This window comes from Carassius auratus, chromosome 45 (genome assembly GCF_003368295.1).
Source record: "Carassius auratus strain Wakin chromosome 45, ASM336829v1, whole genome shotgun sequence".
NCBI classification, from domain to species: Eukaryota; Metazoa; Chordata; class Actinopteri; order Cypriniformes; family Cyprinidae; genus Carassius; species Carassius auratus.
This window is the reverse complement of record NC_039287.1, coordinates 6,428,658-6,441,166: the sequence shown is the minus strand read 5'-3', so window position 1 is coordinate 6,441,166 and position 12,509 is coordinate 6,428,658. Positions and strand designations below refer to the sequence as shown.

Genomic DNA, 12,509 nt, shown 5'->3' with positions numbered 1-12,509 from the left:
ACCTCTTGGGTTTGAATACCACTTTCTGTCCTCCATCGAGCACCAGCAGGGCTTTCAGCTGGGTGCCTTTATAGCCCACGTCAGCCCTCTCCACATGAGCGGTGGACAGGGAGTTCAGCACGGCGGCTAGCTCGGGCGTTTCATCTGGGTACACCTCGCGTGGGCCCACCCACTGGGCGGCCACTTCCCAGGGCGACTGCAAGGTGTGTGTGAGGCGAGCTTCTTTGGCCAGGGCCAGGCTGGCCTCCATTTTGCGGAAGGCCCGGAGGTCACGGCGGCTGGTGGCTGATCCCTCCCCTCCATCCAGCAGGAAGACCTTGGCCAGGCCGAGGAGAAAGAGCACAGCGCAAAGCACCACCACACGCTGCTTCAGCTTCATCACCTCCTGCACCCAGTCGCCAATCGGCAGCCCACCACACCTGAGTCTGCCAGGAGACACGCACTTACGCCTGGAGCATGGCAGTGCCTGCTGTCTGGCCCACACCACCACCGGTCAGGCAGGACAGGAGCGGGTCGAACCACCAGAATGTGAATGAGTGAGGACGGACGACACTTCCTGTGAGAAGAGCAAGAGTGTGTCATTTTAAAAAAAGTGCAGCAATTAACATCTTTTGAAGCAAAAACCTGCATGTTTGTAAGAAACAAACACAACAGACATTATTTTTAACTTCAAACTTAAAATACAAGTCCTCTATCCATAATAATATGTAATAATAAATCATCTTGTCCGAATCAGGAGAGAAATATGACCAGCTCAAGCACTGTTTAGAAGTTAGAATAGTCCAAATCAGTTGTAAACAAATATGTTTGTGTATTTAAATGTGAAAGGACAACAAGGGATGGACTTTTTCACTGTAGAAAGCGTTATTATGGACTGGTATTTTGGCAAGAAGTGACGGTTTGACATTAAACCATCTTAATGATGCATTTGTTTACAACAAACGCAGACTTTATCACAAGATCTTAACTGATGGTCGTGTGAATTATTGTGATGTTTTTATCAGCAGTTGGGTCTCTCATTCTGACAGCACCCATTCATTGCAGATGATCCATTAGTTAACAAATGATGCAATGCTAAATTTCTCCAATGAAGAATCAAACTTTGATTGCCTCAGTGCTAATATTCAATCTTTTTTTTTTATTTTGGGCAAGACTATTCCTTTTCAGCACAAATTGACTCAATAGCTCTATGATGAGCCATCACTAAGATTTATATTGTACTATACGACTGCTGATAGTCAACACAGACAGACATGACACTGATAGGGGTAAAACAAAATCCGAGCACTTCACAGAGCACTCACTGATGCAGGAGAGCTTCCTCGCTTATATAAGATGCTCCTGGTTGTGCCTGCGTTAGAGCCGCTTGTGTTTAACGTAACAATCAAATCCTCCTAATATATGATTAGAGGTCCAGCCGGGTGTTGTGTAGAGACCGCCACCTGTCTGCTCAAGTGTGTCTAGTCTGATACTGTCTGGGCGAGTCTGGTTTCTGTGGCATCTCAGCACAATCTTTAACTCCCTAAGGTAGAAAAAAACAACAACAATAAGAACACAAAGCTTCAGGCAAATCAATAATTCCAGAAAACCTAGCTGGGTAAAATAATTCTAGATATGTTTATTTATTCAAAAATACATTCAAAATTGAATTCATACATAATCACTTGAATAAACCTCTTCTAACATGAGTATGTTTTTAACTTCTGGTTTAAAAATAGCTTCAATTTTTTTGGTGGGGAAATAACGCAAAAACATCAGGGTGATAAATCTGACTTACATCCTAATGAAGCAAAACTTATTAAAGGTGACTTATAATGCAAAAATCACTTTGATAATGTGTAAGAACACAGTTGTTTGGCCACAGTATGTGAGAACAATCAGCCTAAAATGGTAAAAATCTATCCACAATTTTTTTTTTTTTTAATAATCTCAATAAATCACAAACAGTCTCTCCAAATGAGTGGCTCCAGATTTCTCCCTATTATAGTCATACTCGGGGGAAAGTCCTGCTCATTTGTGATGCTCTCTTTCCCTTTTAGCATAGACCCCGCCCTGAGTGAGAAGCAGCAATCCACCATTACTGTTTTAACATTAGTTAATTGATTAGTTAAACTGTCAACGACAAAATCTTCTGAACATTCATTAATCTAAAGTATTCCAATATTTAACAACACAATGTTAAAATCCAAAGTTGCAGCTGTGTTAATGAACTAACAAAGATTAATATTTAAAAAACAAAGATTAATAACTTCCGAGCTAATGTAGCTATTGTTCATTGTGAATGTTAATGGTTAACTAATGAGCTCTTATTATAAAGTGATACCGATTACTCTTAATAGTTCATTTGCACTTTAACCTGTGTAAAACTTTTAGCTTTATATATGTTTCTGTATTGCTTGTTTGTACTTAAACGTTCAGTTATTTTTGTTATAAGAAAAAAGTTATTTAACCTGTTATACTGTATTATGACTTTTTTTTTTTTTTTTTTTACTAAATTTGAAAACCGTGATAAAAGCATTAGCAATTAATCGCAACATGAAAATTTGATACCGGCACATCCCTACTCAAAAAGAAGTTTCACTTCAGTGCTGGGGTTGTGCAAAGATTAATTCTGAAAGAGGGATCGATACGTAGCTCCTAGGGCTGCACAATTAATCAAAATTAAATCAAAAAGGAAATAAATCACAATTTGGCAGAAGCATGAAATATTTTTGAACTTTTCGTTCGAAAATTGATTGACAATTGATCGGACCAACCAAAAAAAAGTTTCTTAAATGAAAATAGGGAATCAATTTTGACCAAACTATTAATTTAGTAGTATATGTAACAAAACTTAATTTATATCATCTTGCGCGGGCTCGGGCTTGCGCTCCGGTTCGTGAGGTAAATGAGCGGCTATGTTATGTGTTTTGATTAGCGCGAGAAAGATGTGAAATGGATACTGAGTAGGTGCAACGGAGGCTTGACTCCGGCGAAAATACGTTTTGGTTGCACCAGCAACTAAAGCAAAGTCTGAGGTGTGGAAAAGTTTTGACCGCGTTTATATTGAGAATAATGAGTGAATAATCACCATCAGTGAGCGCAGGAGCGCGCTGAAAACATCTACAGTGGATTCATTAATTTATCTCCACAAAGCCATGTAGGCTTAGCCTAACCTCTGTGAGTAAAGGTTTTTCAAATGATAACTATATTAAAGCTGCAGTAGGTAACTTTTGTAAAAATATATTTTTTACATATTTGTTAAACCTGTCATTATGTCCTGACAGTAGAATATGAGACAGATAATATGTGAAAAAAAATCAAGCTCCTCTGGCTCCTCCCAGTGTCCTATTGCCATTTGCAGAAATACATAGCTCCCGTTAAGAAACAACCAATCAGAGCTGCGGTCCGTAACTTTGTTTGTGTTCAAAATATAGAAAAATGTATATAATAAGCATGTACACCATGAATCCAAACCATGTTTTTAGCCTGTCCTGAATCACTAGGGTACACACCTATAATACGTGTTTATATTCTGACTATTTTAGATTGCTTCGGGGGTACCGGGGCGGAGTAATCCAGTACCTTTGTGATTCTTCATAGACATAAACAGAGAGAAGTAGTTCCGGCTACGATGTTCTTCCGCAAGACGCAAGCAGTTCTGTTTATTAACCACTAGACAAAAGTTACCGACTGCAGCTTTAAGGCTTAAATGCATAATGTGGACAGAGTATTTACGCTAATGTTGGCATTATTCTTTTATTAAATGTCAGCTGATAGTGGAGAAGCAAATCCGGTGGAGCCTTTATCTTTATTTCGTTATTGCCAAATACCCATCTTAATTTTAAATGTATCTTAAAAAAGACTCGTTTTTATTGGTGCGTTGGTCTATTTATGGGCTAAATGAGCCTATGCCTATTTAGAGTGCTGAGATGTTACGATGTTACATATATCATATCTTCTATCTTATATCACATAAGGATTTATTTCAAACACTCGACTAACGTTATGAAGTGAATATGGAGTTAAAACATGTTATTAAATGTGGTATTTACTACACAGAGCCGTAGTTCACAGAGAAGATACACAATCAGCTGTCATTATCGCAAACGATTTCATAATCCTACGATTATGTCGTCTGCGATTACAAACATGATTTTGCATAGCTTGTCAGAGAACTACAGCTCTTTGTAGTAAATGCTGTTCCACTTGAAAACAGGTGATGGAGATTACTGACCGGTTACTGACTAAATGCTCATGACAATCCTGATTAATCGTGTTTGATAGGGCTGAGACAACGCGTCGAGGTCATCGATGACGTCGACGCAAAAAATACGTCGACGCAAAATATGCGCATCGATTCGTCGACCTGTTTTTATTTCTCTAAAAAGCGTTTGCAAAACGTTTACCTTATGTGCACTGAATATATGCGATGGCCGGATCAACATTCTGTCCATTAAATAACCAATCCAGGGGGTTTTCTGCATTGATCTTTTTTTTTGGCGGCTGTCAAAGCCTTATTTGATCGGTGAGTGATGTAGAATAGAATGACTGCTACGCCTGACAGGGCGCGTACAAGAGAGAGCCCCGGCTGCACGCGCACTCACAGTCTTCAAACTACACGAGTGCTTTTTGCTCTCTCTCTCTCCCTTGTGCCTATTAATTAGAGCCCGACCGATATATCGGCCGATATGAGCTTATTGCATTTAAATCAGCATCGGCGTTTATAACGGACGACGAAACATGAGAAACAGAGTCTCATGCTTCACTCATGTTATGAGTGTTGCATAGTTTGCCCACAAGAGGGAGCTCCGCAGTTGCAGAGGGTCTGCAACTCCACTATAGAAGAAAGCGATCAGCCAAGCCACAAGAGATGTACTGTTTTGACGGAGAGTCTGTTGTTTGTCATGTGAGATGATTAAGTTCATACACTGTATATAACGGTACAAGGTAACTGTATAACGGTGTGGTAGTTCTAGCTAACGGTCCTATCATTATCACTTCTAAATATTCTGTAACATCACTTACAGCCGCTAATATTAGCACTTAATTGCTATATTAGATTAGCCACAAAGCTAATACCATGTTTATCAGTGGAAGAGCGCTAACGTTAATAAGAGGTCAAACTATAACTTTAGCGCTTATCTTATTCTAAATATATCTGCAGTATTTCCCACAAAATGACTGCGTAAGGGGCCGTTCACATATCGCGCCTAAAAAATGCGTGGAAAATGCTAGGCGCGCCACTTTTTCCTTCTCCAAAGCGCTCGGGCAGAAGCGTTCCTGAGGCTTCTGCCTTTGCTAAGCAACCATGACGCGCTCTCTCCATGAAGACACGTAAATTTCAGCAAAGGATAAATGGATTTGCAGCACTAAAAATCGCTCGCTGTAGCTCTGCTACTAAATTTATTTCAAAATGTTAATCCATATACAGCTATGAACAGCTGTTCCTTCATCTTGGCTCAGTTTTCAAAGTTGTTACGGGAAAGGATGAAGCTGATTGGTTAGTTCTTCTCATGACCCGCGGTGCGCTTGCAGCATTCTGACAAGTTGAGATGTTTTTAACTCGATGCGGTGCGGACGCGCCTGGAAAAAAATGGGCGCGTCGCTTCCCTGCACAAAGAGAAGAGGAGATGATATACGGGGCCGTTGTGAATGTGTCTGTGAGAGCAAATATAGTGTAGTTACAGTAACTACAGTAGGTGCGTCAGAAATTATTAAACCAGAGGGGACATGTAAATAAATATGAGCTGAACACGCACTTCTTTCTTTTTTTTTTTCTTTTTAACAGATTGTTTCAAAGCAGCTCTACAGACTTAACAGGAAAATGTTGTAATAATATGGTTAAATATAAGTAGGTAATATGTCATACCTATTGCTTGACAAAAAAATAAAAAAATAATAATAATAATAATATATTAATATTATTAATATTAAATTTCTCATTTTTGTCTATGTAGGAGATCCCTGTTTATTATAATTCTAATTCTAATGATGACATGAGTAATGATACATGGTGATATTAATACACATGCTTATTCTTTCTATGTCTCTCTTTCTGCCCTACAGATACCTGAAAAAGGTGAATGCTGTAGCAGCAAAGTGTGGGACTACTTCTGCAAATACTTTAACTTTAGTATTATAATTTATTTACAGTACACACACAGACTGTTAAAACCAGCTTCAACTGGAAGAAAGTAAAAGTGTTAAATGTTTAAAATCAAACTGGTTTTTGATCATTACGAAAATATATACTTTTGATGTGCAATTGTTTAGTCACTGAGACCGTAATCTAAGGCTTTTTTTTAAAAACATAAATCCCTTCTGGAAAATGATTTATATAGCCCACATACATAGAACAGGCAGATATTTTGCTATTGAATGTTGTGTAAGTGCAGTTTATAGGAATTGGTCTAATATCCAGTTTATTTGCAAAATCAAAATATCGGCTTATAAATCAGCTCTTTTTGAGTTAATATCGGCATCGGCCCCCCAAAATCCATATAGGTCGGGCTCTACTATTAATCAAAATCATTAAACACGATAGAAAAAGGGCAAAACACCAAAGTTTCACTAGCGTTCGTGCACTCACAGTCCTCAAACTACACGAGCGCTGTCTTGCTCTCTCTCTCTCTCTCTCAATCATTATACACAACAGAAAAAGGGAGGAATGGCAAAGTTTCACGTGGAGCATTCGGAGCATTTTTTTTCTCCATGACAGGCTGCTGTTAATTTTTTTTTTTTTTGGAAAAGCACTCTCTGTATTAGCTTAAAGCCCTCAAGTTTACACTGGTTACTGTATTCTTTCAATTGCTCTAAACAAGTATTTTGGGTGACCTTTTTATTGTATACTAGACATCAAGTTGTTGTTATTTTCATCTGTAAAAAGAACTTTTTTTCAGTAAGCTAGGCCCTATGTCTTCAGTAAGATTGTTTCAGTAAGCTATGTTTTCAAGGCTTCAAGGTTTTATTGAATGCTATCTCTATACAAGTGCAAAGTAATGCATTCTTAGTCAGTCTTTTATTTTGTAATTTTAAAAGCAATAAACATATATTGCAATGATAAGGAATTCATGTTTTTTTTTTTCATTCAGATATGTAAATCAACATGTATAAATTGTTAGTAGTCAATTAATGGGGAGATAATCGAAATTGAATCGGTCTGAAAAAAAATTATCGTTAGATTAATCAATGCATCGAAAAAAAATAATCGCTAGATTAATCGTTTAAAAAATAATAGTTTATCCCAGACCTAGTGTTTGATTAATCGTGCAGCCCTAGTAGCTCCTGTTTTTCTTTGTGTTGAAACAGCATTTAAAGAATCTTACTCTAAATGCTTCACGTTCAAGGACAAATTAGACTGACAATCTGTCTTATAAGAACAAACAGAGGCCATAACTACATTTCAGTATAAATTAAATATTTAAGCATACACAAAATATGGTATACATTAAAAACCTTTAACTCCACTGCTCACAAAAGGAAAAAATAAAAAAATAAAATGCAACAAATGCCAGCAATCAATATGAACAGCCTCAAACACATGCAACATTCCTGATGGATCTCGGGGTCTAAATTAAAGTGAAAGAGCAGAAGCAGCAGAATTTCGGCTCAAACACACTGCGGTACAGAGCCCTGGCAAACACAGCTCAACACTTCCTGATCTCAGCCTGGGGCTTATCTGTGTTTGAGAGCACTGGCACTCCAAAGACTTCTACTAAACACACATACACATTTACTACTGTGCTCTGCACGCTGATATCTAGCATGTGGGATCAGCCCACTCATGACTACGGCATAAAGGCAGACATCCTGAATACATTGCTTTGATTATAGAACATAAGACAATATAGCTTTTTCTAATGCAATATTGATCTGCATTGATTCTCTCTGGTTCCTGCATAAAGAGATTTCTTTAGACTAGAGTCACATGACAAGTGCTCCTTCTTCAGGGTTCATAATAAGGATGTTTTGATAGAGTCAGTTTGAGAGTTTCAGGCCACTCGGCTAAATCTGAAATTTGATGTGCATGCACTTTTAATATGCCTTGAAAACATATTAATGGGTTTTTGTGTGACGCACTGAATGTTGCAAATACTGTTTATTTAAATATGTCACCATGGTCAAGTTATCTGTCATGGAGTTTCATTATAGCTGTATAATTTCCAGCTATTATTGCAGTTCCGCTTGTTGAATTGGTTTGGTCAAGTGGTTTTCCAAGACTGACAATATTTCGTCCAACTGAACATTTGACTGTTAGAGGGAGAAGTTGAAGCTGAGCGTTTGTGCTCACCAAGGCTGGATTTATTTGATCAAACGTACAGTAAAACAGTAATGTTGTTAAATATTATTACAATTTCAAATAACTGTTTTCTATTTCAATATATTTTACATTTTAATTTATTCCTGATGTCAAAGCTAAATTCTCAGCATCATTACTCAACTTACTACTCAAGAATGCATTTTCTAAATTCTTTATTATTATTAAGAATTTCTTATCATTATCAAAGGATAAAGAAAGTTGAGCTGCTTACTGTATATTATGGAAACCGTGACATTTATTGAAGTGTTCATAAAGTACAAAACAACAGCTTTCATTTTGTAACAAAACAATTTTTTTGTTGGTCAATTAAAATGATCCTTGCTGAATAAAATGATATAAAATTCTGAATCCAATTTTTTTAACCATAATTTATTTTACTCATGTTGTAATGTTGATAAATATATAAAACAAGAAAATGTTAACTTAATAAAAATGTATTCCGCAGAGTGTGATGACGCATTTCCACAGCTCCAAGTTTAACAGTGTAAATCAGTTAGTCTGTTTTTTGTATATCTTCTTTCTTTTTATATATATAATGTTTAACACTATACTTTGTATTATAAAACCTTGGCATTAAATTACTGTAAACTAGTTAAAACTGCTGCATTAGTGCTTCTAATACAACGGCTGAGGGAGTGACAGCCAAATCTCTCTCTTCTGACAGGTGTAATCAATCTCTGTTTTTTCTTCTCTTAAAAAGTCACAGAAACACCATCTTTTTTCTTGATCTCTTTTGCTATTGGAGTACATGGGAATGTAGCAATGATATCAGCTGTGGCTTCCGCTCACCACTACTGTTACCCAACTAACATGATCATTTCTGCTTCTGAGAACCCTGAAAATGTAAAAAAGTGTCCAAACAGTGAAGAAGCACAGGACTCCAGAGATTTCACGCCTCCCACGAGGAGCACAGTGCTCTTCTTCTTACACAGAAGAGCAGTCACACACACAATGTGCATTATCCAAACAAGAAGCCCTGAGTCACACACCAGCCAAGATCATTCCAGATCTCTGGTCACACGCATCTCCTTATCAGACAGATGAGCAAGTGCACATTCATCGTGAAACACATCCTGTCCACGCAGGCACTAATAATACACAATCAACCATTCATATGAACTCCGGCCACACACAGTATCACACCTACTAAACAAACAGCTCCAAATGTACAGTTCTACATGCAAATAGACCAGCTGTTACACTGGACCGCTGCTGTCATGCGTTTAAACACGCCTAACACGGAGTTTTATGACATTTACACAGATACAAGAAACCGGCTGACATGAAAAAACAGTTTGTTCAACAACTAAAAACGAATAGAAATGTGTCAAACTAAGCGTTTGCCTCACTCTTTGTATTTTATAGGCGAGAGTGCTAACAGCGGTTAGCCACAGCTAGCTCATAAGTCCCTCGTTTTCTTCATATTACAGCGACGAAATAACCACAGATATAACCTAACAACACATTTGCGACCTCACCGTAGGTGTACCTCTATATATGAGTGTCTGCAGTTGCTGTTAGTGAGTTGAAGTCCTGGTTTTTAGTCACAGCATATCCGCATGGCTAAAGGGCTAACAGTAAAACCGTGACATTTAAAGGCATCACCTCACCCTTGCGCTACTAACGAAACCTTTCAACAGGAAAACCCCCTTCGGCCAGTCGCCAGCTCTCAAGACTCGTTTATCGTCAATATCCAGCCGCCTGTGAGTCAGGCTCCATTCATGAACAGTTACAGCCCGTGTTATCTGACTCTCTGCGCGGCTCTTCCTGACCGCGTGAACGCGCTCAGACTCGCGCTCACGCCAGCAAACCCTTCGCGTCTTAAAGTGAACACAGACTTTAGTGTCCGCGCGAGCAGATAGAAGGATTTAAAATAATATCGAATTACAAATAGAGATTCCGTCATAGAGAATTAGTTTGCCCTAGTAAGAATTCCGGCTAATAAATAAATAAATAAAATAAAAATAAATTCAGAATACTGAGAAAATTGCCTTTGAACTTGTCCAAATGAATTATTAGCAATGCATATTACTAACCAAACATTAAGTTTTGATATATTTACGGTAGGGAATTTACAAAATGTCTTCATGTAACATGATCTTTACTTATATCCTAATGGTTTTTGGAATAAAGGAAAATTGATAATTTTGACACATACAATGTTTTTATTTTTTGTTGTTGCTAAAAATATACCCCAGCCACTTAAACCTGTTTTTGTGGTCCATGGTCACATTTATGAATATATAATTATTAACATCGAGCCGTAACAGTCTTTATGTTGTCACCGTGTCGTGTGGCATGAATACTTAAAGGGGCAGTTCACCGAAAAATGTAAACTCCACTCACCCTATTCGACTTTCTGCGGAACACAAAAGTAATTTCAAATAATGTTCATAACCAAACAGTTTTGGATTTCATTGACTTCCATTCTATAGAGAAAAGAAAGAGAGCGAGATAGCGAGAGAGAGAGAGAGAAAAGAAAGAGAGCGAGATACAGATAATTACATGCATCATAGACGTGGACTGACAGTTGCTGTAAACGGTCTTTACTCTGGTTCTAGAGCTGCAATCATCATTAGTGAAAACTAAAACAAAAATGAATTGTAAACATTTTGATTATTGAAATAAAAAAAATTGCAACTACATGCCTGTTATAGTATATTACAAAACTAAGTAGTTTCAAGTTTAATTTATTTATATAGCACCATTAACAAAAGCGGCAGCTGACCAATGTGCTTTACAGCATCAGATAAAAATAAGTAAAAAGTAACAGAGAAAACAAACCCAATTATATCAGCAATTAAATGGAGCAACCTATGCTACATGAAAATACCACTAATTAAAAATAACACTGGATTGTGATGAGGAACTTATTGGAAATTAAGTCAGATACTGTAGAAATTAAACTGTAAAATGAAAAGGATAATATAATGTAAAATCAACTAAAAAAAAAAAAAACTCCAACACCAACTCAGATCAAATAATGACTCTGCAAATAGATGTTAAAAATCATGGCTGATGATTACTTCATTGCAATGTAATTACATTGGTATATGCATTTCCGAATGAAAACACATCCTCAGCCAAAAGAAGACACTGGGACCACTGGATTAAAAAACATACAACCAAAAGTGTTTATTAGTTTTGTCCTGTCTGGAACCCCGGAGCACATCTCTCAGGTTAAAGGTCATAGCGCTCCGCTGGGTCGTGTCCCAGGCGCTGTGGGGGCAGACAGGGAGGAGATGAGGGTGGCACACACGCGCACACACAAGCAAATTCATTTCTTAAACAACTCACTACAAATCTGTATGAGTCCGTTGTAACACACCACCACATAAAACAAGTGATGCGGTGAAGTTCAAACAGCCAAAGCAAGCGGCATCTATCACATGTGTGTACAGTATGATTTCATACGCACTGTAAATATAAAGACAGTGAAGCTGAAACATACAAAGTATGAAGAGATATAAAGAATTTCAATGAAAAGACTGAACATAATATTACCTGTAAAAAAAAAAAAAGACAAACCAGCAACATAAATTACATTTAACACAACTACAGTTAGGGGGTAAAAAAAAAAAAAACATCAATCTCGGGATCAAAGATTCAATCTCGTTCACTAAAAAAGGGAGTCAGAGAGAGACAGAGTAGACATGTAGTGTGAAGTAATAAACAACTGGAACAAAAACAATCCAGAAAAGTCCAGAAGCAGCTTAGTCATGTTTCCCACCATTTATAAACCATACAGTTTCTTGCTCTTACTATTCCATAACATCAACCGTCATTCATGACATTTTGGAGAAATAAAGCAAGAAAATGCCACAGAAACAACAGTATCATCATTTACTTTACTTCAAGTCCCTGCTGGAAAAGCCTGGAGACCTGTCAAGATGCGCAACTCATATCAGTAAAATGTCTGGTGTGATGTTCCACTACGTTTATAAAAAAAAAAAAAAAAAAAAAAAAAATATATATATATATATATATATATATATATATATATATATATATATATATATATATATATATATATATATATATATATATATCCCCATTTCAACACCTTTCTCCTTTAATTGGTCAAGATCGCCCGAAACCGCTCTGCCTGTGCTTTCACGACGGCTCAACACTGACAATCCAGCCTCACGAGACTTTCACAGCTTGAATCAAACCGACATTCACGTTCATTTATCATGTAAACACTTTG

At 37.3% G+C, this 12,509-nt stretch overlaps 1 protein-coding gene across 7 annotated transcripts in view; it reads right to left on the bottom strand.

The window, feature by feature from the left end:
- The window catches only part of LOC113063043 (glycosaminoglycan xylosylkinase-like), a 34,723-nt gene extending 24,607 nt beyond the window's left edge, over positions 1-10,116 (bottom strand). For 2 of the 7 annotated variants that reach the window (XR_003278617.1, XM_026233185.1), the window contains exons 1-3: positions 9,913-10,116; positions 1,305-1,522; positions 3-556 (exon numbers count right to left, since the gene is read on the bottom strand). Coding sequence is in view for 6 of the 7 variants with exons in the window: in XM_026233185.1 (XP_026088970.1) it covers positions 3-379 (377 nt within the window). In the remaining variant the exon portion in view is untranslated. Of the gene's footprint in view, positions 1-2; positions 557-1,288; positions 1,523-9,780 lie in introns of all 7 variants that reach the window. The other 5 variants (XM_026233187.1, XM_026233188.1, XM_026233189.1 and 2 more) reach the window with 5 other exon arrangements.
- Between the last annotated feature and the right edge of the window lie 2,393 nt (positions 10,117-12,509).